Source organism: Corvus moneduloides, chromosome 6 (genome assembly GCF_009650955.1).
Source record: "Corvus moneduloides isolate bCorMon1 chromosome 6, bCorMon1.pri, whole genome shotgun sequence".
Lineage (NCBI taxonomy): Eukaryota > Metazoa > Chordata > Aves > Passeriformes > Corvidae > Corvus > Corvus moneduloides.
The window spans coordinates 44,409,030-44,435,051 of NC_045481.1; the positions used below are offsets into that span (position 1 = coordinate 44,409,030).

The following is a 26,022-nucleotide window of genomic DNA, read 5'->3' on the forward strand; positions in this document are numbered from 1 at the left end:
AAACTACAATATTTCATCACCATAATTCACAAGGTGTAAAACATACAAAACAACCTAATTCAATCAGGTTAAGTGAAAATCCATTAAATATATATAGAATCATGTACCACGTACCAATAGTCTGGTACTTACGTGGAACAAACAGAACAATTATTTCTCCCTAGGAATGCAAGCAAGTGCATTTTTCTGAATGCTGAGGAGAAATTTAGCTATCTAAACTAGTTTTTGAGGCAATATGCAAACAGTCTGAAGAGAAGTTACATCACCCTACTCAGAAATGCAGGATCCCTACCAGTATTTTAGCCAATATGCCATCATCACTTGATTCCATGGTAACCACTGCTTTGTCCGTTTCAATTTCACACAACGCATCTCCAACATTCACTGTGTCACCTGCAAAACACAACAGAACTTAAGAATACTTACCCCTAAGCTTCTTTTTAGATTTATTTAACCATGGAAGATAAATATTCACCATCTAATATAGTCATTTTGTATTCTTTAATCTATTTTATACCTACTTGATCCCCCGTGATTACTTATCATATTGTATCTTTCCTTTCCAAAGAAAATCACCAAGATTCAAGAAACACAAACTGCTGTGGCAGAACACTGACATGTTCCAAGTACTGATGTTTACAGTAGGCTTTCCAAGAGGCAGTACACACACAATGAAATTTATTTGCAGAACCCCATACTCAATAGCACTGCCATGAATAAAATACTGAGCCTTCCACATTCACTGGTAGCCACCAGTCAGAGCAAGCTATCTAAAACTGCTTATGACAATGGTATCATAGTTCTGTAACTGCTATCTATACTATTAAAGACATTCAAATAAAAACCTCAGGAATTTTAATGTCTTCGGGAAAGCACAGCTGCAAGCTTGCTTAATCTCCTACATAGTTCAGAAAGGTCTTTTTAAGCATTCATTCATTCATACTTACTTTGTGAAATAAGAATATGCACAAGTGCTACAAATTGCTTTTGCTACATTACACAAATCCAAGATTAATTCTGAAGCATACTCTTCCTCTGCTTTTGAAGAGTAACTGTATCTGCTAGCAGATGATAAAGATATTATGTGTCTGGATTATTTCAACAAATCAATACTGACTAGATGGCCAACATTAAAACTGAAATTACATTAAAAACTGTAAAGTAGTTGAATGTTTTGGCTTCCAACAAAATACAGCTTTTTTTCCTTATGGAGACAACGCATACCAGCCTAAAACATGCCTACAATTTTATATGAAGTAAAATTTTAATATTTCCCCATTACCAGAAATGTTGCAATAGCATTACCTGTCTAAGCATTTAGCTTAACTACTGATACTACTCTCTTGTGCTTAAGGAGCAGAATTAAAACCTAGTGCAGGTTACCACCTATATTTAGGTAAGAGACAAACACTATAAAAAAAAGGTTTCCTGTTTCACAACTACATGAATTAGAAAGGGAAAATGAGGTGTTGTACCTCATTTGTGTTAAATGAAAACATCAAAAACTCAGCCACCTACATAATTCTAGAAGTCATAAACGTTCCTATTACAGAAATTGGTAGAGAAATATACTTCATCTTTTTAATGTAATAATCTAACAGCCACATTACACTTTGCAATAACTAGAGCATGAACAGTTTTATTATAAGAGGAAGTCAAAACTCCAGGCTCTATACTAGTGTTTTAATTTTACTGGATCATTAATTCAAGTAGCCTATATATCAGATCATTAGGCAAGTACTTCTCAGCTGTTAAGAAATCAAATTGTTGGGCAAATTCTGTAATTTACAGAGCTAAGATTGGCAAGCAGAAAGGATCTGAACTCTGTATCTTCATCTGCCATCAGACTGTAAGTGTTCTGCACCATTAAAAAGAAATCTCAGTGCTCAGAGACCAGCAGCAGTACCTCCAGCAGGCTTGGCCAGCCAAGCCAAACACCTTCATCCATGCGTTTGTCACACATCACATCCCAACTTGGGTACCTGAGGCGGCTGTTCACAGAAAACTGTTACCTTGCACAGGGAAGGCAAGAGGAAAAGTCTTCAGAGAACTGGATAAACCACTTTTCCACTACTTTTTTTTTGTTTTCCTTTCATTGCTGCAGCCATAAAGTCGACATAAATTTGAAAGGCAATTGACTAAAAGCAGTCTAAGAATACTTCACCACAGCATTCAAGTCCTATGTGTGTTTCAGTACCCAAGTACAACAGAAAGGACAATACTTATTTTCATTAGAGATTGAAAAACTTTTGATTGCTCCTAATTGATGCACACTTTGATGTCAATTACAAATCAGCTTTTCCAATAATTAGGATTAGGAAAGAACATTTTTGCAAAGTGTATCTTTGCTCTTACACTTTAAACTGAGAGCAGTATTTGCAACAGAAGCTGCCTGAATGGGAGCTCTATAAGATAATGAGCAATGCCCTTGAAAAAACTTGGGCAGGGTTTGGGCTTTTTTGGGTTTTTTTCTTCCTTTGTTTTTGGTTTGGTTTGCTTTTAGTGATTAAATTCTTACAGCTAGGCTGAATGGTTAGGATCTCTAGTGAAGCAGAGTATCTTTCTAGCAGATCCAGTGGGCATCCAATAGCCTTGGTGCTCTGTTCAACTACTGACAGACAAGTGTCCAAATCACAAGATACAAACTGCCTTTCTTAATGTACTCTTTGCAAATAAAAACAGAGTTGACTGAACATAGATACTGACGTCCCTGGAGCTGATGTGTCACAAGGTAGCAGAGTTACACAGCGCGTGGATGCTGCCAGCACTGTTGTATATTCTGTTTTCTGCCCACATTAACAAGAGGATTTTGGTCTCCTGGGCTGTCAGTCTACCATCTTTCATCAACATTAAATTCATACATAATAAATACAAGATTTTCGAAACATAATTTTATCTTTGTGAGAATGACTTTATTACCCACAGGAATCAACATGAAACTGCATTAAGAATGAGAAGGAAAAGTAAAGCTGTCAATTAAATTCAGCTCTTTCCTTTCTGCAGTAGTGAAATTATCTGTCCATCCTTGTGAAACCGTAAAATGAAAACATTTGATATTTACACAAAGAACAGAAAAATTATCAAAATAGTATTACACTGACCCCTTCTGGTCATACAGTGGGAAAAACATTTCACATGCAAGCAAGTTGCTTCTGTCAGCTGCTTAAAAATATTTTCTTGGATATTAGATTGTCAAACATTTATATTCAGCAATAACACTACTTTTACATGGCAAATGCTCTAGAGAATTAAGTAGTTAAGAGCATTCCTTACAGAGAGGAGTGTAAGCATTAAATCACTATTTTCTTCAAAATTTATCTTCACTTCTTTTTTTTAATATTGTCTTTATGTTTATTGTCCAGACTCTTAGAGGAAACAAAAGTATTGACAGGAACTAATTATGGTCACAGATGTGGCCAATAAGAGAAAATACTATATTCAGGTTTGATCTTCTTTCTAAATAGAAAACAGAACAATAAAAATACTAAAATACTTTTCTTTCAAAGTCCAATCATCAATTAAGCTTTGATTTTAATTTAATTAAAGCAGGTGTGGAGATTTTTTTTTCTTTTGTGTTAGGGTGGAAGGCTAGTGGAAAGACTGAGAAAAACCACTGTATAGCTTCTACATTCTAACACTTTTTTATGAGGAAAGCTGATTCATTCCTGTTGGGGAGCAAACTGGAATGTACTTCAACTCCTACCAAGCTCTCTTTGCTTTCTCTTGCAATTTTGAATGCTATGATTACTGTAAGAGAGGCTACTGTTGATTTTTAATGTTTTACAATTGTTGACAACTAACAAATATAAAAAGGACTTTGGATCATTCTTTCCTCTCTGCATAACCTTGGACTTGATTAACTGAAGCTTCAAGTTTCAAGAACACTGGTGCTTTTTTTTAATAGACATAAACTTCTGTATTGCTCCTAGTAAATTCTGCAAAAATTCTTACTAAAAGTTTCATGAGTAAAAGGTCAAGTCCACTACTGGAGCAAGAAGCTGCCATTCAGTCACCTCTCAAAATGTAGGAAAGCAAAGTTCTCCAGCAACACATTAATGGAAGCTGTATCAACACTTAAAAGTGTAAGCCAAAGGAAAAGGCTTATCTAGGCACAATAGCCAAAACATGTTTAGCTATCCAAATTGTCCAAATTGTGTCTGTCGAAGATAATAAGCTTCGACATATTTTCTTTTCTCCAGATGTATTCATCTCTTTAATTCTCTAAAAATGCCTGTGAACAAGATATATTCCTACTGCCATCCAAAACCCTGCAAGACATCCTATACCAATGGACAGCTGCTACCTGGAAACCAAAACTACAGTCAAAATTCAGGTTTAATATAAAATTGAAGAAGGGACAGGGAAGAGTAAACGGGAAAAAGGTGTCCTGACAGAACAGGAACTGCTCACTTTTCTACAGATCATTTTTCATTTACATGCAACCTACGTGAAGATGAAACTTGACAGACTTTTTATCCAGTTGCTCCAAAATATTTTAACAGAAGCACATAGGTGTCAGAGTGCAGAGTTCAGGCTTTTTTTGGATGAGTAGGTTGGGTTTCAGTTGGGGTTCTTTTAGGGAAAAATTTCCCCATTTGGTATTAGGTTTATGAAAATAATCTAAACTTCTTTCAGCTTTAACTGTAGACTATAATCAAGATATTAAAAAATATATTCAAAAATACCGTGTCTTTCATGGTATTCCCTAACACAGCAGAATAATGAAAGAGAGACCCTCCCCAAACTCAATGGCTCCCAGACTTCCAAAGTTACTGCTCAGCACGACAACACTGGGAATTAAAAACAGCAACACACTCACACCCTGGAACAGCCGAATGGAAATTTTTCAAAAATATGATCAATGCAACCTTTTGGAAGACAATTAAGCCAAAAAACATTTCAAGAACCAACAATTTCAAAGCAGGTATAGTTCATGATGACAGCATCCATATACCAAACATTTTGCTACAAAATACTAATCTATAACCCGGAAGAATAATCTTATTCTTACAGAATAGATTTACATAGCTGAAAAATTACAGAAAATGTGACCACAGAAAATGCTACCTTACCTTCCTTTTTTAACCATTTCACAATGTTTCCTTCTTCCATTGTTGGAGAAAGAGCAGGCATAAGAACTTTAATACCAGGTGTACCTGCAAAACAAGCATATGGTTATCTCAATGTAGTATTTTTTCAGTAAAATTTTTTTCTCAGATAACTGCTTAACACAAATGAAACTAAAAGTGTATGAATCTGAAAGATAATTGAACAAAAGATTCACTACGATGCTCCCTTTTTTAAGCCTACATACAAGCATGCCCACCACAGAGCACAAAGGAAAACAAGGCATATTACAATAGAAATGGAAATTCAAGAGCCCTGAATTCCTAGACCTGAAGTTCTGTTGATCATCTCGAAATCCACCAAAAGCATTACATCCTCCTTTCTTCTGTCCTCCTTCTCCTCCTTGACCCAGGATGTGGAATTTTTTCCAGATCAAAGCGTATCCTTTAAATTAATAAAGCCCTTGTGATCCTAGTATTTCAGACACTGATGATCTACCTCTTTCACTGATAAACTTTTCTAATGTTTATTCTTTTTACTAGAAAACTGTGTCTACTTTGCAGGAAACTATTGATTTCAAGTGTCAGTGATTTTGTCTTGGCTCAGTAAATCCATATGCAGAAGCAGCACTGCATAACAGCAACTGTGTGCCATGTTAGTGGGATTCTTCCGAGGGTAGAGCTCAGGATACAGCACAGTCCTTGGCTTCACAGCAAATTACACCTCTTGTCATCTGATCCTCTATACCAAAGGAGTATTCTGACATTAATATGAGCAATACTACCCTTCTGAACTTTTAAGAATAGTTATGAGGCCAAGAAAAAGTATCTTTTTAGATACAATTTTGTAAAAGCAGCTCTCCAGTACCTGATTTTTGAGGCTCTTTCTTGAACTATTGCATCTGAATTTGTGTTCAGTTACAGAACAGACATAGACACATAGAAGGTACATTGTATACAACAGCAAGGTTCAGTTCTGCTTCATAGTCCCTTTTCTCTAATATTCAGCATTAAGGATTGTTATCATTCAGTAGGAAACAACACCACATTTCTCCCAGCTGCTATATACTGCTTGGAGTAGTCGGGAACAGCTGAAAAAAAAAAAAAATCTTAGAAATTAATCTTTTTTCAATTTTTTTTCCTTTATTATCTGCTTTTCAGCTCAAAATTCTTCTAGTTTTTCTTTTTTGCCCCTTATTTTTCCCAGAAGCTGCACTAAGGCACATGGAGAGCAGGGAGGTGATTTAGGACAGCCCAGCTTCACCACAAGTCCTGCCTGACCAACCTAGTGGCTTTCTATGACAGAATGACTACACCAGTGGACAAAGAAGGGCTATGGATGTCACCTCTCTGGACTTCTGTAAAGCCTCTGACATTGTCCCCCCCCAACACTGTTCTCTGTAAATTGAAGAAATAAGGATCTGATGGGTGGACCATTTTGTGGGTGAGGAATGGGTTGGATGGTCGCATCCAGAGGGTAGTGGTCCTCATCTCAGTGCCCCATGGACATTGGTGACAAGTCTCTTAGAGGTACTAGTGGCTGAAAAGCTGTCTTGTGGCAGGTTGTGGCTCACAGCCCAGAAAGTAAACATAGCCTAGGACACATAAAAATCAGTGTGGCCAGCAGACGGAGGGAGGTGATTCTGCCTCTCTGCTCTGCTCTGGTGAGATCCTGCCTGGAGTACAGCTCTTGAATCCTCAGCACAGGAAAGACATGGATATGTTGGAGGCGGTTCAGAGGACAGCCACAAAAATGAGGAGGGATGGAGCACTATTAAAAAAAATGCCCTAGGGTATTTTACCGTGTCCTGCAGCCGTAGGGAGGAGGAGAGAAGATCCAGCAGGCAGGAACTGTGCAGCAAGATTGCTTTTATTTAATTATTTTACAAACTTTTATAGACTTTTTTCTTCATAGTCTAATTGGACAAAGGATCAGCCACCCCTTGGGGGTGATTGGCTAGAATCCTAAAACATCCATTGTCAAAATATTTTTCTACTATACCATAAACAAGACTTTTCAAGGCTGCAGGTGTTTGGTTGTTTACAGAACTCTGCTACCTCTTCTGTGTGAGAGAAAAGTCTCTCACAGACTTAGAAAATAGCAAGAAAATCCTTGCTAGCAGCATTTTTGTATCCACAGAGCACTTCTTGTACGAAGAAACGGCGACAGACTTGGGGCTGTTCAGTCTGGGGAAGACAAGGTTCCAGGAAGACCTTATTGCCACCTTTCAATACTTACTAAAGGGAGCTTTTAAGAGAGATGGGGACAGACCTTTTAATAGGGCCAACAGCAATAGAACAAGGGGTAATGATTTGAATTGAAAGAGGGAGGATTTAGACTAGGTATAAGGACGATTTTTAAAATGACAGAGGTGCCCAGAGTGGTGGTGGATGCCCCATCACTGGGAACATTCAAGGTCAGGTTGGATGGGGTTCTGAGCAACCTGGTCTATTTGAAGATGTCCCCGCTTGTTGCAGGGGGGATGGACTGGATGACCTTTAAAGGACCCTTCCAACCCAAACCACTCTACAATTATTTAAAAATGTGAAATGGAAAGTGTAGCAAACCTCTAATGACCTATGTAGCCATCAATTACCTCGACGTTTTAAAATGCACCAAGAGCCGAAAGTGAGTTATTTATTCCCTAAAGCCCCCAAGACAGCAACACAATCAGGATCGTGCTACCCAAAACACTTGAGTTTTGTGGAAATGAGCTCAACTGCATGGCTGATGTTCCCAGAAGACTGCATCAGTCTTTCCATGGGAGTTTCAGTTTAATATTACTCATGACTGTAATGTTTAGAAATGTATCCAGACAATGTTCCTTGTAACACTCACAATTCCCATCTGAATTACCTCCAAGCACTTTCTTTAAAAAGTTTCTTCTTGCGACCTCTCATTTTGGACTAATATAAGAAAAATGAACTATGTTATGCATGTGAATGCTTATCTGTGTTTATTTACCAAATAAAGTTTTGTAGTATTTGAAGTATGATTGACAAATTAAAGTATGAGTTAACAATTGTCTTAGGCTATACATATTTATTCAAAAATAGTATGTATCAATAACAGCAAGTAGAAAACAATACATTATAGGATGCAAAGAACTGTTCACAGTTTCATTAGTCTAACTTGACAAGTCTGGCTTTGACAATCAAAACATTATTTTGAAGTCATATCCCACAAATACCTAGGATTATTGAGAACTAGTGGACAGACCTCACTAAAAAAAAGTAAAAATAACATACATTTTTAATGAGGAAAAAATTAATTTTTAAACATGGTGGTTCACATTTCTCTTCCATAAAGAGCTATTTGATCCATTTCCCAGAATATGCTTCATACTCTGGCACAAATACAAAAGTGAGCAACAAATTTGTGCCACTGCAACATTTTCCCTTCAATGTTATCAGTAACGATCACAAAACATACAATCCATTCTGGTCCTTTCATCAAGTTAGAAGAGGAACTCCAGCAGCAAGTACCCATGAAATGAACAAATAACAAATAAAACTGGATACAAAGTACAAGGAAGGACCGTGTGTATCCATTTAATGCTTATGCACAGAGGCCCAGGTTTGGAGAAGTTCAGTGCTCCTGCAACTAAGAGCCTTGTTGAGCACCAGATACGCCACAACATCAGCTACAACAAAGCTTTCAAAGCTATTTTAATTGCTTTCTAGTTAATGACCATACACATACAAAAACCAGGCTTAAATGTGCCTCTACAAAGAAAAGCAAGCTTACAGTGAAGAATTGCCTTCACCAAATATTATTTGCCCTCATTAAATGAAGAAGGGGGATAATAAAAAGAATCACTGTGTTCATGTAAGTTAGCTGCACTATACAGGCAGCCCTTACAAGCACTTTGAGAAGTAAATATTGTTGCTTTGTAATTATGGGTCAGGAAAAAGTTCTGGCAATTGGCACAGAATCTCAAAGACTGAGTTCATGGGCATATTAGAATTTAGAACCATAAGCATGCGAAACCTCTGAACTCCCAGTCACCATCCACTGATTTTTACTTCTACCAACAGTAACTGTGTTAATACACATCAATTATCCGAATAAAAATGGAGGAAGACTTAAAAAGAACCCAAACTTCACGTGACAAAAAGGCTGCTGTCTCAAAGGCAGCTCGCTGTGTATCCAAGAGAATTTGTTCCTGTTCACACGTTTCAAGAATCAAGTTGAATCTGGGAACATTTCTGCTGCCTTCCCTCTCCCTGAAGGGATTCAATGCATATTTAGGCTGCATAGCAAAAACACTGGAGAGCAGGGCTTTAAGAGAGCAGACCAGTACACCTCTATCATTTCCTATAAACTACAACCTAAGAACCTCAGTGAGAGGCAATTTTGTACTTACTCAGCATAACACTTCCAATGCCTCTTTTTGACCTCCTTTAACGTGGAACAACTACAGCATTTTCAAACCAAAAAACCTGCAATGAACTGAAGACAAATGCTTTAAATGCTCTGTGTCCCACCAGAGAGATATTTCATAACTTCCTACACACACTCTGTAGTCAGTAGAGAACTGAAAAATTTACTGCAACTTAACATCAGTGATAAGATTATGCAACGTTAAAAACAAAGAAAAGTTGACACACCTCTAACATAAAGAGGTCATTCTACTTTTTCTGTTTTCAGTTTTTCCTCTTTCTCTGTGACCAAAAAACTAGGAATTCCATTCCGAATTAATTATGCAAAATAAATTTTCCCCTACCAGCACCACAGACAAGGACAGAAACACGCAGAGAAACAAAAACTCATGTGACAGAAAGCCTAGATCCACATGAACCAATACTTCAAATAGTGGCTTTTTCAGAAACAGAAAAACAGAGAAATAAAACTAATGCTAAAATGAAATTGACTTAACTTGATATTGTCTAACTAGGAGCCAAGAGTTTTATGTCCAAAGGAGCTCTATTTTACCAGAGAACTTATGACTCTTCCTCTTTGTTTTCATTTTAGAGGCAACAATAAACTCTAAAATGGTGTCACCAAAATACACACCACCTTGAAAAGCTGTAAGTACACTAGAATAAGGAAAGCCTGAATGAGTTAAAGGTGTGACCTATCCACACAAACACTTAAAAGCTTACTGTAAGGAATTACAGAAGATTTTAGTCATTTGCATATCCAAATTTAGAAATTTAAGTCCAGCTATATATTAAGTACTCTCAACATAAAGTACACAATAGATTGTCTGGGAGGACTGTAGACAGAAGTTCTTTAAGGAGCTAATTTAGAAGAAAAGACCAATTTAGAAGTAGCTTACCCTGCATTATATTATATATGTACACTATAATATGAAGAAAGAAGCAAGTTTTTTCTAATAAAATTTGAAAATAAATATTTATTTCAAGAAAGGGATAGACTTCCCTGTATCACACACAGCAGGTTCTATAAAGGAAAAGATTTTCACACTTTGCGAAACAGCAAAAGCAACCAGTGCTGGAAAGAAGGGAATGATGAAGTCTAAACCACAATGATTAAATTGTCTCTGAAATATTACTGAGTTTTATTACACGAGGTTAATGAAAGGCCATTTTTTTATAAGTACACTTAAACCCCACAGAGTTCACGTACTTCATGCTCAGCATCACACCAGGACCTCATAACAATGCACCTGATCATTGTTTCAATGTTTTACCAGTTGTAACTTTCAGATCAAGTAGGGAAAGATCACATTTCATTGCAGGATCATTCATGATCCATCCACACATTCATTTCCTCTTAGAGACAGAGGAAAACATGGAAGAGTAGATGATCTGACTGATAACTGTGTAACAACAAACTCCTGAAAAACGCATCTTGAAAGGAGGTTGTCATAACCTCACACCTTCACTTCTGTGTAGGAAAGGATCCTAGACATGCAATTAATAAACTCAAACTCTACCTCTCCATTAAAAAAAACCCAAATAGAATTACACAAAATATACATTACACGCTCTTCTCCTGTTACTTGAAACATTATGTGGAGAGTGAGATGGCAGAAACGCGGTGGAAAACATGGACCAAAAACACCAAATAAGCAGCTTTCTTTTTCAGTGCTTAGCTATACTTACACTCAGACAACACACTCCTGTTTTCAATGGTGGGAACTTTTTCATTATCCACAAAAAAAGTTCATATTTGACGACTTAATTTATTTTCCTCTAGGTTGCAATTCCTTCAGTGATCTTGCTTTCTAGACCGTTAATAATTCTCACATTTCTCTCCGAGTTTTCTCCTATGAGCCCACACACATCCTGATGCACTTCCAGTACCTCCAGAGACCAAACCAAACACACCCTGCGAAACGATCCCACGTCCACAGCCACTCACCCACCTCCCCACGGGTCACTATCCAGTTTCTGCCGTCTCCCTGCGCAGCTGGAAGGGAGAAGGTAGAGCCTGGGAAGCAGGCAGGGGTGGAGGAATGGTGTTTTTAATGGGTTTTTTCCCCCTTCTTATTATCCTGCTCTGATTGTGATTGGCAATAAACTCAATTAATATCCCCAAATCGAGTGTGCTCTGCCCATGACAGTAATCGATGAGTGGTCTCTCCCTGCCCTTATCTCAACACATGAGTCTTCTGATATATTTTCTCTCCCCTGCCCAGTTTCGGAGGGGAACTGTAGAGGGGCTTCGGCGAGTGCCTGACATCCAGCCAGGGTCAACCCAGCGCAGCCACCCGCTCTCAACCCTCTCTCCGCAGCAGGTCCCCGCAGACGCACCTACAGAAGGGCAGCCATCGCACCAGCCCGCCACTCACCGAACAGCTCCCGGGTGCCGTGCAAGTGCCTCCATCCTGCCCGGGCGGGGAGGGAGAGCCCCACGCCCAGCGCCGAGCGCCCGACCCGCAGCAGCCTCAGCACCCGCTCCCCGCCGCCGCTCAGCCACAGGGACGCCGCCATCTTGCCCTCCCCGCCCCCACCGCGGCGGGCTGCCCCACGGACTGCCTGAGCAGAAATAACTCGGCACACCCCAGCGCCGGGGGGCGGCTTCACCGTGTCCCGCCAGCCCCTCCCGCAGCACCGGCCGTGGGTTTGGCCGCCTCGATCGTCCCAGGCACGGCCGAATGTAACCGCATGGACGCCCGTGTCCAGCCTGGCTGTTCGTCGCCGGGGCGTACCCGCATCTCCTTCTAGTCACTGCCGGCTCCCGGCCCGGGGGAGGGCATCGCCCTCTCCATCCCGCCCGCCGGCGTCCGGCTCGGGTCGGTGCCTGCGGCCGGGGGATGCCCAGCGCTGCTCCGCAGGCACTCGGGCGGCTCCCCGAAGAAGGCCCCGAGCAAGGACCCCGCGCTGGCCGCGCCATGGCGGCCGCCGGCGGGGATGCGGCGCAGGTAACGAGGGGCCGGGGGGCGGCGGGGCTCCGCCAGCACTCCGGAGAGCTCCCCGCAATCGCGGGTGCTGAGGCTGTTCTTGAACCTTGCTAATTAGCCAGTAGCTTCGCAGTAGCTAATTAGTAGGGAGGTCCTGGGAGTACTGGTGGATGGCAAGCTGCGTGTGAGCCGGCAGTGTGCCCTGGCGGCCAGGAGGAAATTCAGCCAGCAAGACCAAGGCGTACTGAGTGTCCAGCATTCAAGGAGCAATGGCCATAAGCTAAAACACAAGTTCCACCTCAACACGGCGATGAACTTCTTTACGTTGAGGCTGGCAGAGCACTGGAATAGGCTCTGGGGCTATGCCCAAGAGAGTCGTGGAGCTTGCCTCTCTGGAAACATTCAAAACTCAACTAGAGACTTTCTTGTGTCACATGCTCTAGGTGACCCTCCCTTGGCAGGGGGGCTGGACTAGGTTATCGCCAAAGGTCTTTTCCAGCCCTAACTATGCTATGATCCTATATAAACATGTTACAAATTTTAGTACAGTTTCCAAACGTTGCCAGCTTTAGTCTGGCTGCATCTACAGGACTTATGCCTCTTTTTATGTTAACTGGGGTTTTTTAGGTTTGTTTTGTGATTTGGTTTCCTTTAATTGGTCTTTGATTGGGGTTTTATATATCATCACAACCAGAACATGAGTTGGCAGTGCTGTGCTTCATCAAACAAAGTAAACATTGAGCATATGGAAGCACTACCTGGACAAGGCTTGGAACACCTCTCCAGTGTGACACTGGTCGAGAGACCAGCCCAAGCTTCAAAACCAGCAAGAACTGACAGCAGGGAGATGAGAGGTATCAGCAGACTAGGTAATATGGCCTTTCAGGAAAGAGGGAAAAAATATACTTCATCATAAACAAACAAAAAACAACAAGAAAAAAAGAGCAGCAAATTGAGTTGTCATAATAGGTAAAACATTGCCACAGAGGTGAAAGGGAAGACCATCTTCTGCACGTTCATGATTTTTGGTAAGAGAAAACAAGCTACAACAAACAAGGTTTAAGCTAGGCATTAGGAAAATATTTCCAGCCTGGGACAGTTAACAGAATGCCTAAGGATCTTGTGTCTCACTGTCATTGGAGGTTGCAAAGGTGAGGTTGAAGTAGGAGATTCCAAACGTCGAACGTGCCCCAGGCTGCCATCTCCAGTAATTCACCTTCCCAGTCTCCTGCCTCAGAACCACTGCTTTGTGGTCCTGTTCCATGCTGCCTCCTCACCCCTAGTTCTGCGAGTCCAACACCAGCTGGAAGCACTTCTAAGTATTTCAGGAAAGATGTTGGCACCAAGTAACCATGTGCCTACCGTTCTTGCTGTGCACTGCTTTTGCTTTGGTTCTCCCTGCTCTGCGGGTGTTGACAAAATATTCCCCCCCAATGTGGATTCTTGCTGCTAAACAAAACATTTTTCTTGGAAATATTATTTCATGGGCCTTAATGACTGAGGTGAGCAGTAGAGCAGCGAATCATTTGACATTTTAGAAAAACTTTTAAAACTTCTAGTTGCTGCAATTAAAAAAAAAAAAAGAAACCTAAAAAGCACACATAAAAGCAGCTGTATTACTGTGGTAATGTAGGTAGACTCTTACCTCTGACACTAGAGATACCTTTGGTTAGTATATAGATACAGATATTAATGTAATAAACAATGGAATGTGGAAAAAATACAGGAACCTTTTTTTCCTTGTAAAGAAATATTAAAATAATGCAATTTGCCTTCTGGCTGAACTGCATGTAAAGTAACCTTGTGTTGTAAAAATGTAGGAATGTAAAGTTCATAAAATAATTTGCATATATTTTCTGTGTGGTACTTTTGAGTGCTATTGACTAATAATGTCTGTTCTAGTGAAACTTGTAAATCAAGTAAAATAAACCTATAAAAGAACTGATTTAATAGGAAAACTACTAGTTGAGCTTGTAAAAATGGGTAATGTTAGATGCATTTATTTTCCTTTTTTTTGTGTAATAGTCCATAACATAATCCTGCTGGTGTAATGTCTATGGGCCACTGCACTCAAATAAATTTTAGATGAGCCCTTTCCTGTGAAGGATAGTCAGACATGCACCTTATTTGGGGGTTTTGTTTGTTGGTTTCAAGGTGTGAATGTGCCTGGCAGAGCTTAAAGGGCATTGTGTAAACATGCAATTATTTTGTAATTGAAGTTCATTAGCATAAATTAGACTTCTGCTGCAGTATAAAAGTACTAATCCTTTAAACTCTGTTTGAGAACTTAAATTCTTAGGTTTGAGGTGTTTCTGATGGTTTTTCATTTATTTGTTTAATTTCTTTTTAGGATGGGTTACATCCAAGGAATCTTATCCCGGAGCTTTGTAGACTGTTTTATGGCTTAGGCTGGGTAACGGGAACTGGTGGAGGAATCAGCTTGAAACATGGGTAAGTAATGATGAAAGAGAAATAATGTGGTAGTTACAGAGAGAGGCTGGCTGTGTTTAGGAGCTGAGGAGGGCATTTCAGTTCCATGAGAAATGTTTGCAAGTCAAGAGTGAGCAAGAAGTTAGAGGGGGAAATGAAGTGTGCCAAATTTAACCTTATAGAAGGGAGGTGAATAATCTGAATTAATCATTGCAGACCCTTCAATGGAGAGAGACAGCTGGAGAAAGTGACCTTATCCTGTCCTTTTCATACCTTTGTTTAAGGTAGATGAATTGTCTTTAAAGAACAATGCATTCCCCCTTTTCATTTCATTCAGTATGGAATTTAGAGTGGGTTACATCAGGCACATGGCTTTCAAATGCCTGTGGTTAAGTAAGATCAATCTCACCCTGGACGTTTTGCAGGCCAGATATTTCCTCTTAAGAAAGAAATTACTATTCTACTGAGGTAATTTCTAAGGAGACAAATACTTAACATATAATTAAAGCAGGACAGGTAACAGCAATAATTTTTGGTCTGTATCTCCTATGAAGAAGCACCACTTTGTGTTTTAATTTGCTTCTCTCCCACCTATTCATAATTCCCAAACTTTTAGTGGAAACAGAGCTCCTCTCAGTGGCCACTGAAAAAAAAGGTAAGTCCTCATTCTGCAAAGAGCCTTGTACCGTGCCTGCAATTCTGTACTCAGTCACAAGGTTGTGACACGAACTTTAGAGTATCTGACCTCTCATTGTTCTGGTATACACTTGCATGCATGCACAAACAGCCATTGCTATTCAAATATATATTTTATATATACATGAATAAAAGACCCTAAATGCTCATGCTTGTGCTGTTTGTATTTTGTGCAGGTCATTCAACTTCCCTGCTTGATTTTGCAAGCAAAGCAACAATAGTAATAATAATGAGATGAATGAAAAGAGGGTAAATTCTTGTTTTTAAAGTAGTCTATGGGAAGAACTTTCTAGCACTAATTTGTCATCAGTAGCTAAATGTAGCCTATTTTCTTTGTCATTCCAGTGCAACTCCTGTTGGTTGTGGCAAGACAAATGGCATTATCAGAGGATGCACTAATATAGTGATGCAGTTTTCCTTAGTAGTTCTATAGCTTGTTTACTTAAAATTGTTGTATAGGAAAATGTGAAAGAACAATTAAAATTTGATTCATATATATCAACTGCTTTTACCAGCTAATCTTAATCAGCCTTACTCACTGTGCAGTTCATATCAACTATCAGGAAGAAAAAAAAGTCAATTTGGTTGTGGGATAGCTTATTAAAAATGGATATAGAATTCTTTGTAAGGTATCTTGTATTTGAAGACTTTATTTTGTCATCAGATTTTCCCTTTCTGGTTAAGTTCTAAAAATAAAAAACTGGTTTAAGAAAAATTGTGTGTCTGTCACGAGTTAACAGAATTACCACTTGATTTCTCATCTTGCTCATGCAAATGAATTAAGACTAAATTAATGCAATGCCAGCAGTGTTAATTCATGAATGTTAAAAATTACAAATATGATAAAGCCACATTTTTCTGTCCTTCACAGACATTTTACCACTATAAATAGTACATCATCTTAAGAGTTTTATTTTTGGAAGAATTAAAATCACAGAATTGTTTAGGTTGGTAAAGATCCTTAAGATGCTCAAGTGTCCAACCATAAACCTACCATTGCCAAGTTGACCACTAAAACACATTCCTAAGCACCATGCCTAAATGTTTTTTAAATACTTCCAGAGATGGCGAGCCAACTGCTTTCCTGGGCAGCCCATTCCAATGCTTGATAACCCTTCCAGTGAAGAAATGTTTCCTAATATCCAATATAATAAACCTGTCCTGATGCAAATTGAGGTAATTTCCTCTTGTCCTGTCACTGGTTTCCTGGGAGAAGAGACCAACCTCACCTTGCTGCACCCTCTTTTCAGGCATTATAGAGAACAATGAGGTCTCCCCTGAGCCTCCTTTTCTCCAGACTAAACACCCCCAGCTCCCTCTGACATTCCTCACAAGACTTGTGCTCCAGACCCTTCCCCAGCTCCATTACTCTTGTCCAGAAATAGAAACATCCCGTGGTCCATAGGAAATGTATCTGTAACTTGACTACTTATTCACTAGATGTCTCTGTGCTCCTGAATTTAGTATGTGACTGCTGAAGCTGAATAGTGATTGCAATTGAGAGAGAGAATCTAGTTGGGGTTTTTGTGCTAATAACAAAAATAATGCAGATACCATCTTGAAATCATTTTAGTTTTGATCAGTTTCTACAGTTTTTGTTCATGTAGTCCTTGCAAGAAGTGATGCACTTCTACTTAAATTTCAGCCATTTAATTGCACTGAATTAGTGCTATCTCTTTATCAACACAAATAAATACGTAACTGCACTAGAAACCTAACCTGCACAGTTAAAAAAGAAAGTATTTACAGTGTTGAATCTTACAGATAGTTATTACTGTTTATAGATACTTTACAGATTTTTATGTAATGGCTTTGTCACCTGTCTTGTCACAGAGCAGTATCTGCTTGCAATTTCTCATTTAATTTTTATTCTGAATTGTAGTTTGAGTTATTGCAGGGAGAGGCTGTTTTACTGTGTTGGAAGTGTAAGGCTGCACTTCTTACATGTTTTTCAGGTATCTGTCAAGTTGAAAGCAGGGATTTATACCCCGGCAAGTTACAGATTTTATTTGCCCTTGTACAATTTGGTTCTATTTTGAAAATAATCTACCTATCAGTGTATGGAAAGAGCAAGAAAGTTTTTAAATTGTGAGGGTCTAGATTTGCTATTTCCGTTTCAGTGGCTCAAGAGCTCTAAGGCCTGTGCAGTTGAACAGTCATTGCTCAACTGTGTTTACTGACTTTTCCCATCTTCAACTTTTCCTAGGGATGAAATCTACATCGCTCCTTCAGGAGTCCAGAAGGAAAGAATACAGGTATGTTAAGCTGTACTTTTACCTCAGAGCTCATCTTGAGATGGATAAAAGTGCCTTTGTTTAGAGTTTCATTTTTCCTTATGTGAACTAACAAACTTGTTATACTGTTGACTACATTACTGAAACAACTGATGATTTCTCCCAGTACTCCACTATCATAGCAAGCCAGTATGTGTTTCAGAGGCCAGTCTTGATGATCTCTTTGCTTGAAATAAACACAAAGGAGTGTGAGAGTGGGGCATTACTCCAGTCCAACCTTATTCTTTGTCAAGCTTGATTGGCTAAAGCTGTCTGGCTACAGTTTCAAGTCACCCAGGTGCTCACGTGAATAGGCATTAACACCTCACCGCCGTCTATTTTCGTTTGAGTGATTGCAAGTATTTATCTTGATACTCTCCCCATCAAAAGGTGACCTTGTCTGTCTGTCTGTTTTCCAAAAACCCCAAAATGTAAGAGGAGGGGAGAATGGTAAATGATAACTATTTTATGACAGCAGGTACTCTCCCAGAGTAGAGTAATACATGGAAAGGATTTGTCATCTCATAAATCTGAGGATAAATACAGTGAGAAGTGAAAGGAATTTCTTCACTGATAGAAACTTGGGGTCTCACAGCAGTGTTTGCTGGGGATGTGGAGAGGTAAGGTAGGCAAAGGTATGTAAGATAACCAGGATGGTCTGCTCTGTGCTTGCAGTAGCAGAGGATTAAGCAAAGTGAGGAAGGAAATCTCTTGCGATTGTATTTTCTGCTGATTTTTAAAATAACATTAAAATTTTATTACTGCCCTGAACAATTCTTCGTACTATTATGAGTAGCCAATTGATGCAAAGGTAATATTCATGTAAAGCTACTAAAAGTAAGGTTTAAAAAGAGGTAGTTCTACAAGTTAAATGTATTAACTTGTGTCATTTGTTGGTTCTTTTAAGTAGAGAAGGAAAAGTACATCTACATTTCTTATTTTGAATCAGTTACTACTTTTCCTTTTGATCTATTGTTATTACTGAGCTACAGACTATCTCCTTTCTGAGAAAATTGTAGTTTTACAAATATCTGCGTGGCTTCAGTCTAGGTAAAAAGAGTACCTAATATTAATTTCCATTACACAATGTCAGTAAGTAGTATTAGAAGCTGGAATAAATGTGGTGCATTACAGCACTTTTACAAAGTAAAAATCACATTCTATATTAAATATGTGGTTTGTATATATTTGTTTCCCTAGAGGGAAAACAAAACTATTTGAGTTATCACAGGTCAAAATAATTTCTTCTTTCTTACAGCCAGAAGATATGTTTGTTTGTGACATGGATGAACAGGACATCAGCGGTCCTCCACTGCACAAGAAACTAAAGAAAAGCCAGTGCACACCTCTTTTTATGAATGCCTACACTATGAGAGGTATCTAGCAGTGTTGTAGTTCAGCAGTCACTGAAACACTGTATTTGTACATCCATAAAATTGATATTCAGTACCATATTCTTTATACATAGAAGTTACAGTGAAATAAACATGAAACTATAAAATAAACTGATTTGCAAAGGTATGTATATAGTGGGATATAACATCCTGTCAGTGTCACTTGCAATTTAATCTTCTCTTGTAGCTATGCCTGTGATCATGTTTTCAGCACTGATTTTTTGTGCAGAATATTGGTAGGTTGCAGGGCAAGCCCAGGATTTGCAGCAGTTTTATATCAGTAGTTTCACCAATTCAGCTATTATGGTTTAAATCCTTTTGCATCCATTGGCTGAGATTAACAAATTATGAATAGCTGAAAACAGTATGAAACTTTTCTTTTGCAGGTGGACAAAGTAATAAAGCTTTTGATGTTGTGTAAAATTTATATGTTATTTTAGAGGGGATTTAGGGAGTCTCTTCTGATCTTCCTGCAAAAGCAGCTTACATGTGTAATCAAGGAAAAGCAATATTGTATCTTCATAAGTAGATTATAATTATTGTCTACCTATCTTTCCATCATGACACAATAAGATAATGATGAGTGTTTTTTCAGAGAATCAGCAGATAATTGAAGAAGACATAAAAAGAAAGTAAAGGGCGTTAAACTTTCATGTCACAAATAAGTTTGGGAATTCTTCATAACCTCAGAACTCTGATAAAATTAAGAGTGTTTCAGTTACTGCAGTATGTAAAGAAATGTACAAGTAGTGTTTCTGCTTGAATTTGTACAAGTAGTGTCTCTCCTTGACGTCGTCACGAACTTAAAGTTAACGCAAGTGTCCTAAGACAATCCATAATTATCCCTTACAGGTGAGTAATTACCTCATTCTTTCATTTAGGTTGCTGTATATTTTTTCATCTCATACAGCAGATCACCATTTGCTAAGATGACTAATCAAAGGAAATTAATCAAGAATATGCATTAAATTTTCTCATTAGACATATTTTAAAATTAATTCTAATTTTTTTTTCTTTTTCTGCTCTTAGGGGCAGGTGCAGTGATCCATACACATTCCAAGGCTGCCGTTATGGCTACCCTTCTTTACCCAGGGAGTGAGTTCTCTATTACCCATCAGGAGATGATAAAAGGAATCCAGAAGTGTACTTCAGGAGGCTATTACAGGTACTCCTCTATATTTAGGAAAAGAGGCGTGATATTTGATCATTTGTTTTCAACAATATAAATACAAGTAATTTGAGTTATGTACTTGAAAGTGTGTAATATAAAATATTAGGAATAAGAAGTAAAAAAGACCTCTGGAATGAATGAGTCACTGGTTCTCTGTAAGGTCTGAAGCCTGTGGAAGAGATCTGAGATAAAATCTTGTAATGCCAAGGCTGCTGTGGTCTGTTGAGCTACAGGAACAAGCCAAATAAAGAGCTACGTCCTGAGATGTTACCACATCTCTACAACATTCAGCTGAAACTGGAGCCAGCCAGCACTAGGTTGGATTGATAGCATGTACAAACTACATTTGGGTGGACTTCACATATCACTGCCTGTGCTAGTTTAGGGCATGTTAAGAGAGTAGAGGATTTCAGATTTACTTGACAGAGTTTGAAAGAAAATTCAGAATAAACAGCTCATTAAAGATAATGTTATTACTTTTCAAGGATGAGCTCTGAGGTAAGTGCTGAGTTATTCCAAATTATGTGTGATGGCTTGTTTTGAGGTCTCCACCCACAGAGTGTTGAATTGGAATCTGCAAACAACATTTATATAACATGTGACAAGGAGATGAGAAATTGAAATGCTGAATTCTTTCCACTTTTTGATGTTAATTTTTGTATCTAACTATTGCCCTTTGGCAAGGGAACAAGCCATATGTGATTTTTACGCCCAGGCATATTTTATTCCATTTTGGTTGACTTGCCAACTTTACTTTCTTGTCACCATTAGCATGTGCATTTTTAATGTGGTAAAAATACAAGCCCTTTTATTGAATTGTCTAACAACACTGGTTTTAAAAAAATCCACAACAATTTTTTTAATATGCATTTTGAACTCCTACACACTCCTATATGTTAGTCAGGAAACATTGTATTTATTGGGTTCTGTGCCTCCAAGTTGACCTGTGTCATTATATTAATTTACCAGAAAAACTAAAGAAATCAAAGCTCCAGGTTATATGGCTCATAAGCACATATTCATCCATACTAAACTGATTCCACTGGCTTGCTTCACACAGGTCTCCCCATTGAATTCAAAAGAAAAGTGGGACCTTGGATTCAAAGTACAAAATGGGACCTTCTGAAAAAAGGGATTGTATGTTGTTTCTAGTTACATAAAGCTTTTCTGGAAAAGCTGTCCAGGAAAATGCTACAGATAGAATAATCAGAAGTATATGTTGGCCTAAATATGACTCCAGTGACCCCAGACTAGTTTTACCTTTGACTTCCATAGAAGGAGAATTAGATCAGTAGTGAACAGCTTTCAAAGTCAGACTGTCACAAGGTATTTTACATGAAGGTTTGACTTAATGTAGGCTGCTTATATTTCAATTTTAAAAAGAGATACCAAGTATTTAGCTCATTCAGAGTCTTGTTGGCATTTTTTAGGTATTAGTTCTTGATAGAAAGCTTATGGTCCTGATTAGGAATTAGTTATGGTGTTTATAGCAGCTTCCAAGCTCACGTGCAAGTAGAAAGCAGAACCTATGAAGCCGATCCATTAACTCATTTGGCCCAATTAGTAACAAACACTCCAAGTGTAATTTTAGTGATCACAATTTTTAAGAGTCAGAGTAAAGCTTCAAATGCCACCTCACTTTCTTCATTCACTATTTTTATAGCCTTCCTTGAGAAAGCATCAGCATTGAGAATCATAAGGGATGAGACTTTATCTTCTGAATATTTGATTTAAAATACAAGCTGTTGCTGTTTGGGTGTTTTACCATTGCTTTCTTTCTGTGGTTTACAAAAGAAAGTACAACTAGCATCCACTCATGAAATACCTATGTGATCTCAATGATAAATCTGAACCTGAACTGGGGACTTATTAAAACTATTTAAACAAGTTTCTGCTAGTGCTAATTAAGGTTCAAACAATGCCAAATATCCCAGTCCTCCTTCAGAAGAAACTCTCAGGCAAGTTCCACTGAGTAACGTGCATCATCTTGTCTTTGGAACTGGGGTTCTCAGGCTCTCTTAAGATCACATGTAGCCCACCAATGACTCCATCACAGAGAATTTATTTTTCATGTGTTGACTCTACCTTCTATTTATATGCCTTAGCAGGACAATCTTCCAGGGGCTTTTTGGACTACCTAAATTAATTTTTTTCTGCTCTTCAGCAAACAACTTAATTTCCTTCTTCATGATATGATTCTTTTAAATAATTTAATCTGGGGTAGAGCTTGTAGATGATGCCAATACAGGATGAAAAGTTTGAAAAAGTTGTAAAGGGACCCAACTACAAAGTGATATGGGAATAAACAGCTACACCTAATAGATTAAAGTGTTATTTTCTTTTTGTGCCTCAAGTGTAGCTCAGGTATTGCCAGCATAGTATGTGTTTTGTGAGTGAGAGATGTTCCTGAGAATTCTTATGCTACAGCATGACTCACAAGAGAAGAGCGTAAAATCTAGTGCTGAGAACTTAACATTTTACACACTCAGAGGATAATGTCTTTCTTAGGGAAAGGTTTCATACATCCAAGCAGAGGGCTTTTTAAATACATGACCATGGGGTTGTTTTATAGGTATGATGATACACTAGTGGTTCCTATTATTGAGAATACACCAGAAGAGAAGGATCTCAAGGAGAGAATGGCACGTGCAATGGAAAAATACCCAGACTCTTGTGCTGTCTTGGTCAGACGTCACGGTGTTTATGTATGGGGAGAGACATGGGAAAAAGCCAAAACCATGTGAGTACAATTCAGGAATATGCTATCTCTTGCCTCAAGATCTTAATGAACTTAATGCTATGTATATTTCCAGCCCATGGACAATGATTCAGAATATTAAGGCCTCACTGCATGTATAGGGAGCTTTTGGGAATGGATTCATCCATGATTCCATTGCTTGTTTTTCCTTTCATATCATTGCTGGCTCATAGGGTTGCCAACATTTTCCTTTCAGACAAGTCAAGAAGTCCCTCCTCATATGAAACATGCAGGCAGTCCCTGCTGTTATATGATACCTGCCAATACTGTTTGTGTGGCCCTCTCTAGTCCCATTTTCGGAATTTACTTCATTTGCTGATCGAATGCAGCAAATCAATATTATGTAGCAAAAATGCTGGGCACTTTCCATTCCGCAGCATTGGAAGTAAACAATGATAGAGCTGTCCAGTCAGACAGTCAGACTGGTGATAAAAAGCTTAAGGAAGGAAAATACTAATTTTCATAAAACATGGTAAGACTTGAGCCTTACTTACATTGCATTTTTTCCCTATTTATTTTAGGTGTGAATGTTATGACTACTTGTTTGATATTGCAGTGCAGATGAAGCAGCACGGGCTAGATCCTTCAAAACATCCAGCTGGAGAAAATGGGATCTTGTAAATGTCAACAACATTTATATTCAGGTGTGAATTTATCTGGCAGGATGATCTGTTTGGAGGGAGAGTCTACAGATGACACCATCACTTCAGTCTGCTTTTCCCACTCAGGAAACTTCAGTATTGCTCATCTTCCCCCAGTCTACAATTTTATCTATGCCTGAAATAATGATCCTTTTCCACACAGTACAACAAAAAGTGTATGTATTAATAGCTAGGTATGTCTAGTGCATATTTAGTATCAAGGTACAGCATGGACTGTGATTTCTTTTTAAAACAAAATAGTATCAAAAGCATTACCAGAAAAGCCAATGCACTAAAAAGGCCAGAGCCTAGTGAGCTGATCTGTACAGAGATGTCTGAACACCCACATTTGTTCTTCGGCTGGCGGGATCAGATTTGATTTCAGACCATCTCAGTGGTATTACTTACATGGTGGGTTGGTTGGGGTTTTAGGGGGTTTTGTTTTTTCCTTCAGCAGACTTGGCTGGTTTGAGTTTCACTGATTAGTGTCACCCATTTACCTCATGCAGAAAATCACCTTGACTTTACTATAGCAATGATCAGTTTTGGAAGTTTTCATAAGAACTTTTTGAAGTAAAACCCCATTGGTAACATGATCAGGATGTACTTTGCATGAAGGATACCTGAAACAATTCTCACATAAATAATGTACAGCTTGATATGGCAAAATGCAGTGGTAGCTTAACACTGCAGAGTTGGAAAATGCAAGCGAGTTTAAAGGTACCAGTACTGAAATTATAAAGGAATTTCTTGAGCAAAGCAGTGGTGTAATTAAACAGGATCGGCTAACGTTGCAGTTAATCCACTGTACCCACATTTTCCTCAGAAGAAATAACAAATGCTTGCTCAGGCAGCATGAGCCCAGAAGAGACAGGGACTTGGCTCTCCAGCCTTTATGCCCACCCCAGAGGAGGAGGCAGTGGGACAGGAGGTTTGCTGTCAGTGAGCCTCTGCCTCAGCAGGTATTCAGGGTGCTGCCACTGCCTGCAGTGATGAAGACACGCTGGCTGCCACACCTGTGCAGAGCTACCTCATGGCCCATGAGAACCATTCTAAAATGGCTCCTCAGCCCCTGCAACTGGATAATTTGGGCTACTGTAGTGGTATTAATATTCCTTTGCCTGTTTATTATGAGTAGTTTTAGAATATTTTTGCTTTTACTTTGTTTCTCCTGTACAGGTTTCTTACTGATGATGGGAGTTCCAGCTTTCACCCCACACTATTGAAGCCAGAAGGGGGTGCTGGTCCTCTGCTGATTGACAAATCTCAGGCACTTCTAACTGTTAAACGCATCCAAGAAGATAAGGAGAGTTAAAAAAAACCAAGTACTGAACAATCATTGTAATTTACAAATCCTGTCAAATGCCACAGTCGGAGGAATGAAAATTCAGATGCAAAAATACTTCGAAAAACTTTGGAGAACCAATGTCACATTTTGGTTTTGTGCCCTAAAAATTCATATTTTAGCAACCTGCATTTGTTGATCCTGCTCTAATGCTACACCACTTAACTCGAAATAAGTCTCCATTTCTGAAATTTATTGTAGCTTTTATTCTTCGGGGGAAAAAAGTGAGGACAACCCCTTAATTAGAAGTTAATAAAGTTTAAAGCATTGTTTGAAGTGTTGATTCCTTCATACCATGATCGTGTTTATGGGTTTTGTTTTTTCTTTTAAAATTAAGCCTGTAGCATATGTATTTTTAAATTCTCCTAATTGTCATTATAATGAGAAGGAAACACATAATTTTATAGCATGTATTTTGTAGTTGTTACTGAGGGACTGCTCTGGGTCTTACCTCTTTAAATTCCTTCACTTTGAATAACAGCTTTTTCTGACCTCTGATTAGCCCCCCGCCCCGAGGTAGATTTAATCAAACTGCTCATTAAAATACAATCTCACATATTTGTGACACTTAGTGTCTTCTTTCAAAGTCTTCTGCCATGGCCCCCAGTGGCATCAGTGTAAGCTTCAGCTGACCAACTTTCTACTTGAGTATTGAGACCTCACTCCTGAGGGTGAATTGAGACAGGCTAAGTGCTGGCTGACCCTGTTTTCTGCTAGGGGCCATGCATTCCCACCACTTCCCTTTCCATCATCTCTGGCACTTTTTTTTGAGCTTCCATGAAGTGAATTAACTCTTCAACCTAAAATAAAACTACTGTGGGAGTGGGAGAAAGAAAATTTTTCTGTTATTTCCTAATAAGCCGCTGGTAAAACACTGAACCAAGTCAAAGGTGGGTCTAAAGAGAACCAGAGGCAGGGCAAGAGAGGAGATGGCT

General features: G+C 38.8%; 2 protein-coding genes across 3 annotated transcripts in view; one reads left to right on the top strand and one right to left on the bottom strand.

The window, feature by feature from the left end:
• PDHX (pyruvate dehydrogenase complex component X) overlaps nt 1–12,277 on the bottom strand; it is a 36,993-nt gene extending 24,716 nt beyond the window's left edge. The window contains exons 1-3 of one of the 2 annotated variants that reach the window (XM_032111197.1): nt 12,188–12,277; nt 5,073–5,156; nt 293–393 (exon numbers count right to left, since the gene is read on the bottom strand). In XM_032111197.1, the coding sequence (XP_031967088.1) occupies nt 293–393; nt 5,073–5,133 (162 nt within the window). In that variant the 5' untranslated portion in view covers nt 5,134–5,156; nt 12,188–12,277. Of the gene's footprint in view, nt 1–292; nt 394–5,072; nt 5,157–11,827; nt 11,996–12,187 lie in introns of those variants that run through there. The other variant, XM_032111196.1, reaches the window with a different exon arrangement.
• APIP (APAF1 interacting protein) lies at nt 12,277–25,645 on the top strand. Its single transcript, XM_032111198.1, has 8 exons — nt 12,277–12,400; nt 14,730–14,830; nt 17,712–17,760; nt 19,037–19,154; nt 20,202–20,337; nt 22,916–23,083; nt 23,623–23,745; nt 24,922–25,645. The coding sequence occupies exons 1-7, from the start codon at nt 12,293–12,295 to the stop codon at nt 23,720–23,722; spliced, it is 780 nt and encodes a 259-aa protein (XP_031967089.1). The 5' UTR covers nt 12,277–12,292; the 3' UTR covers nt 23,723–23,745; nt 24,922–25,645.
• Nucleotides 25,646–26,022: the final 377 nt, after the last annotated feature.

What these genes read in the sequence shown, in the direction of transcription:
- APIP (XM_032111198.1), top strand. Translation starts at nt 12,293, where the DNA reads ATGCCCAGCGCTGCTCCGCAGGCACTCGGGCGGCTCCCCGAAGAAGGC. An exon ending in ACTTCAGGAGGCTATTACAG is followed by an intron (nt 20,338 to 22,915) that starts GTACTCCTCTAT and finishes GTTGTTTTATAG; the next exon opens with GTATGATGATACACTAGTGG. An exon ending in TGGGAAAAAGCCAAAACCAT is followed by an intron (nt 23,084 to 23,622) that starts GTGAGTACAATT and finishes TATTTATTTTAG; the next exon opens with GTGTGAATGTTATGACTACT.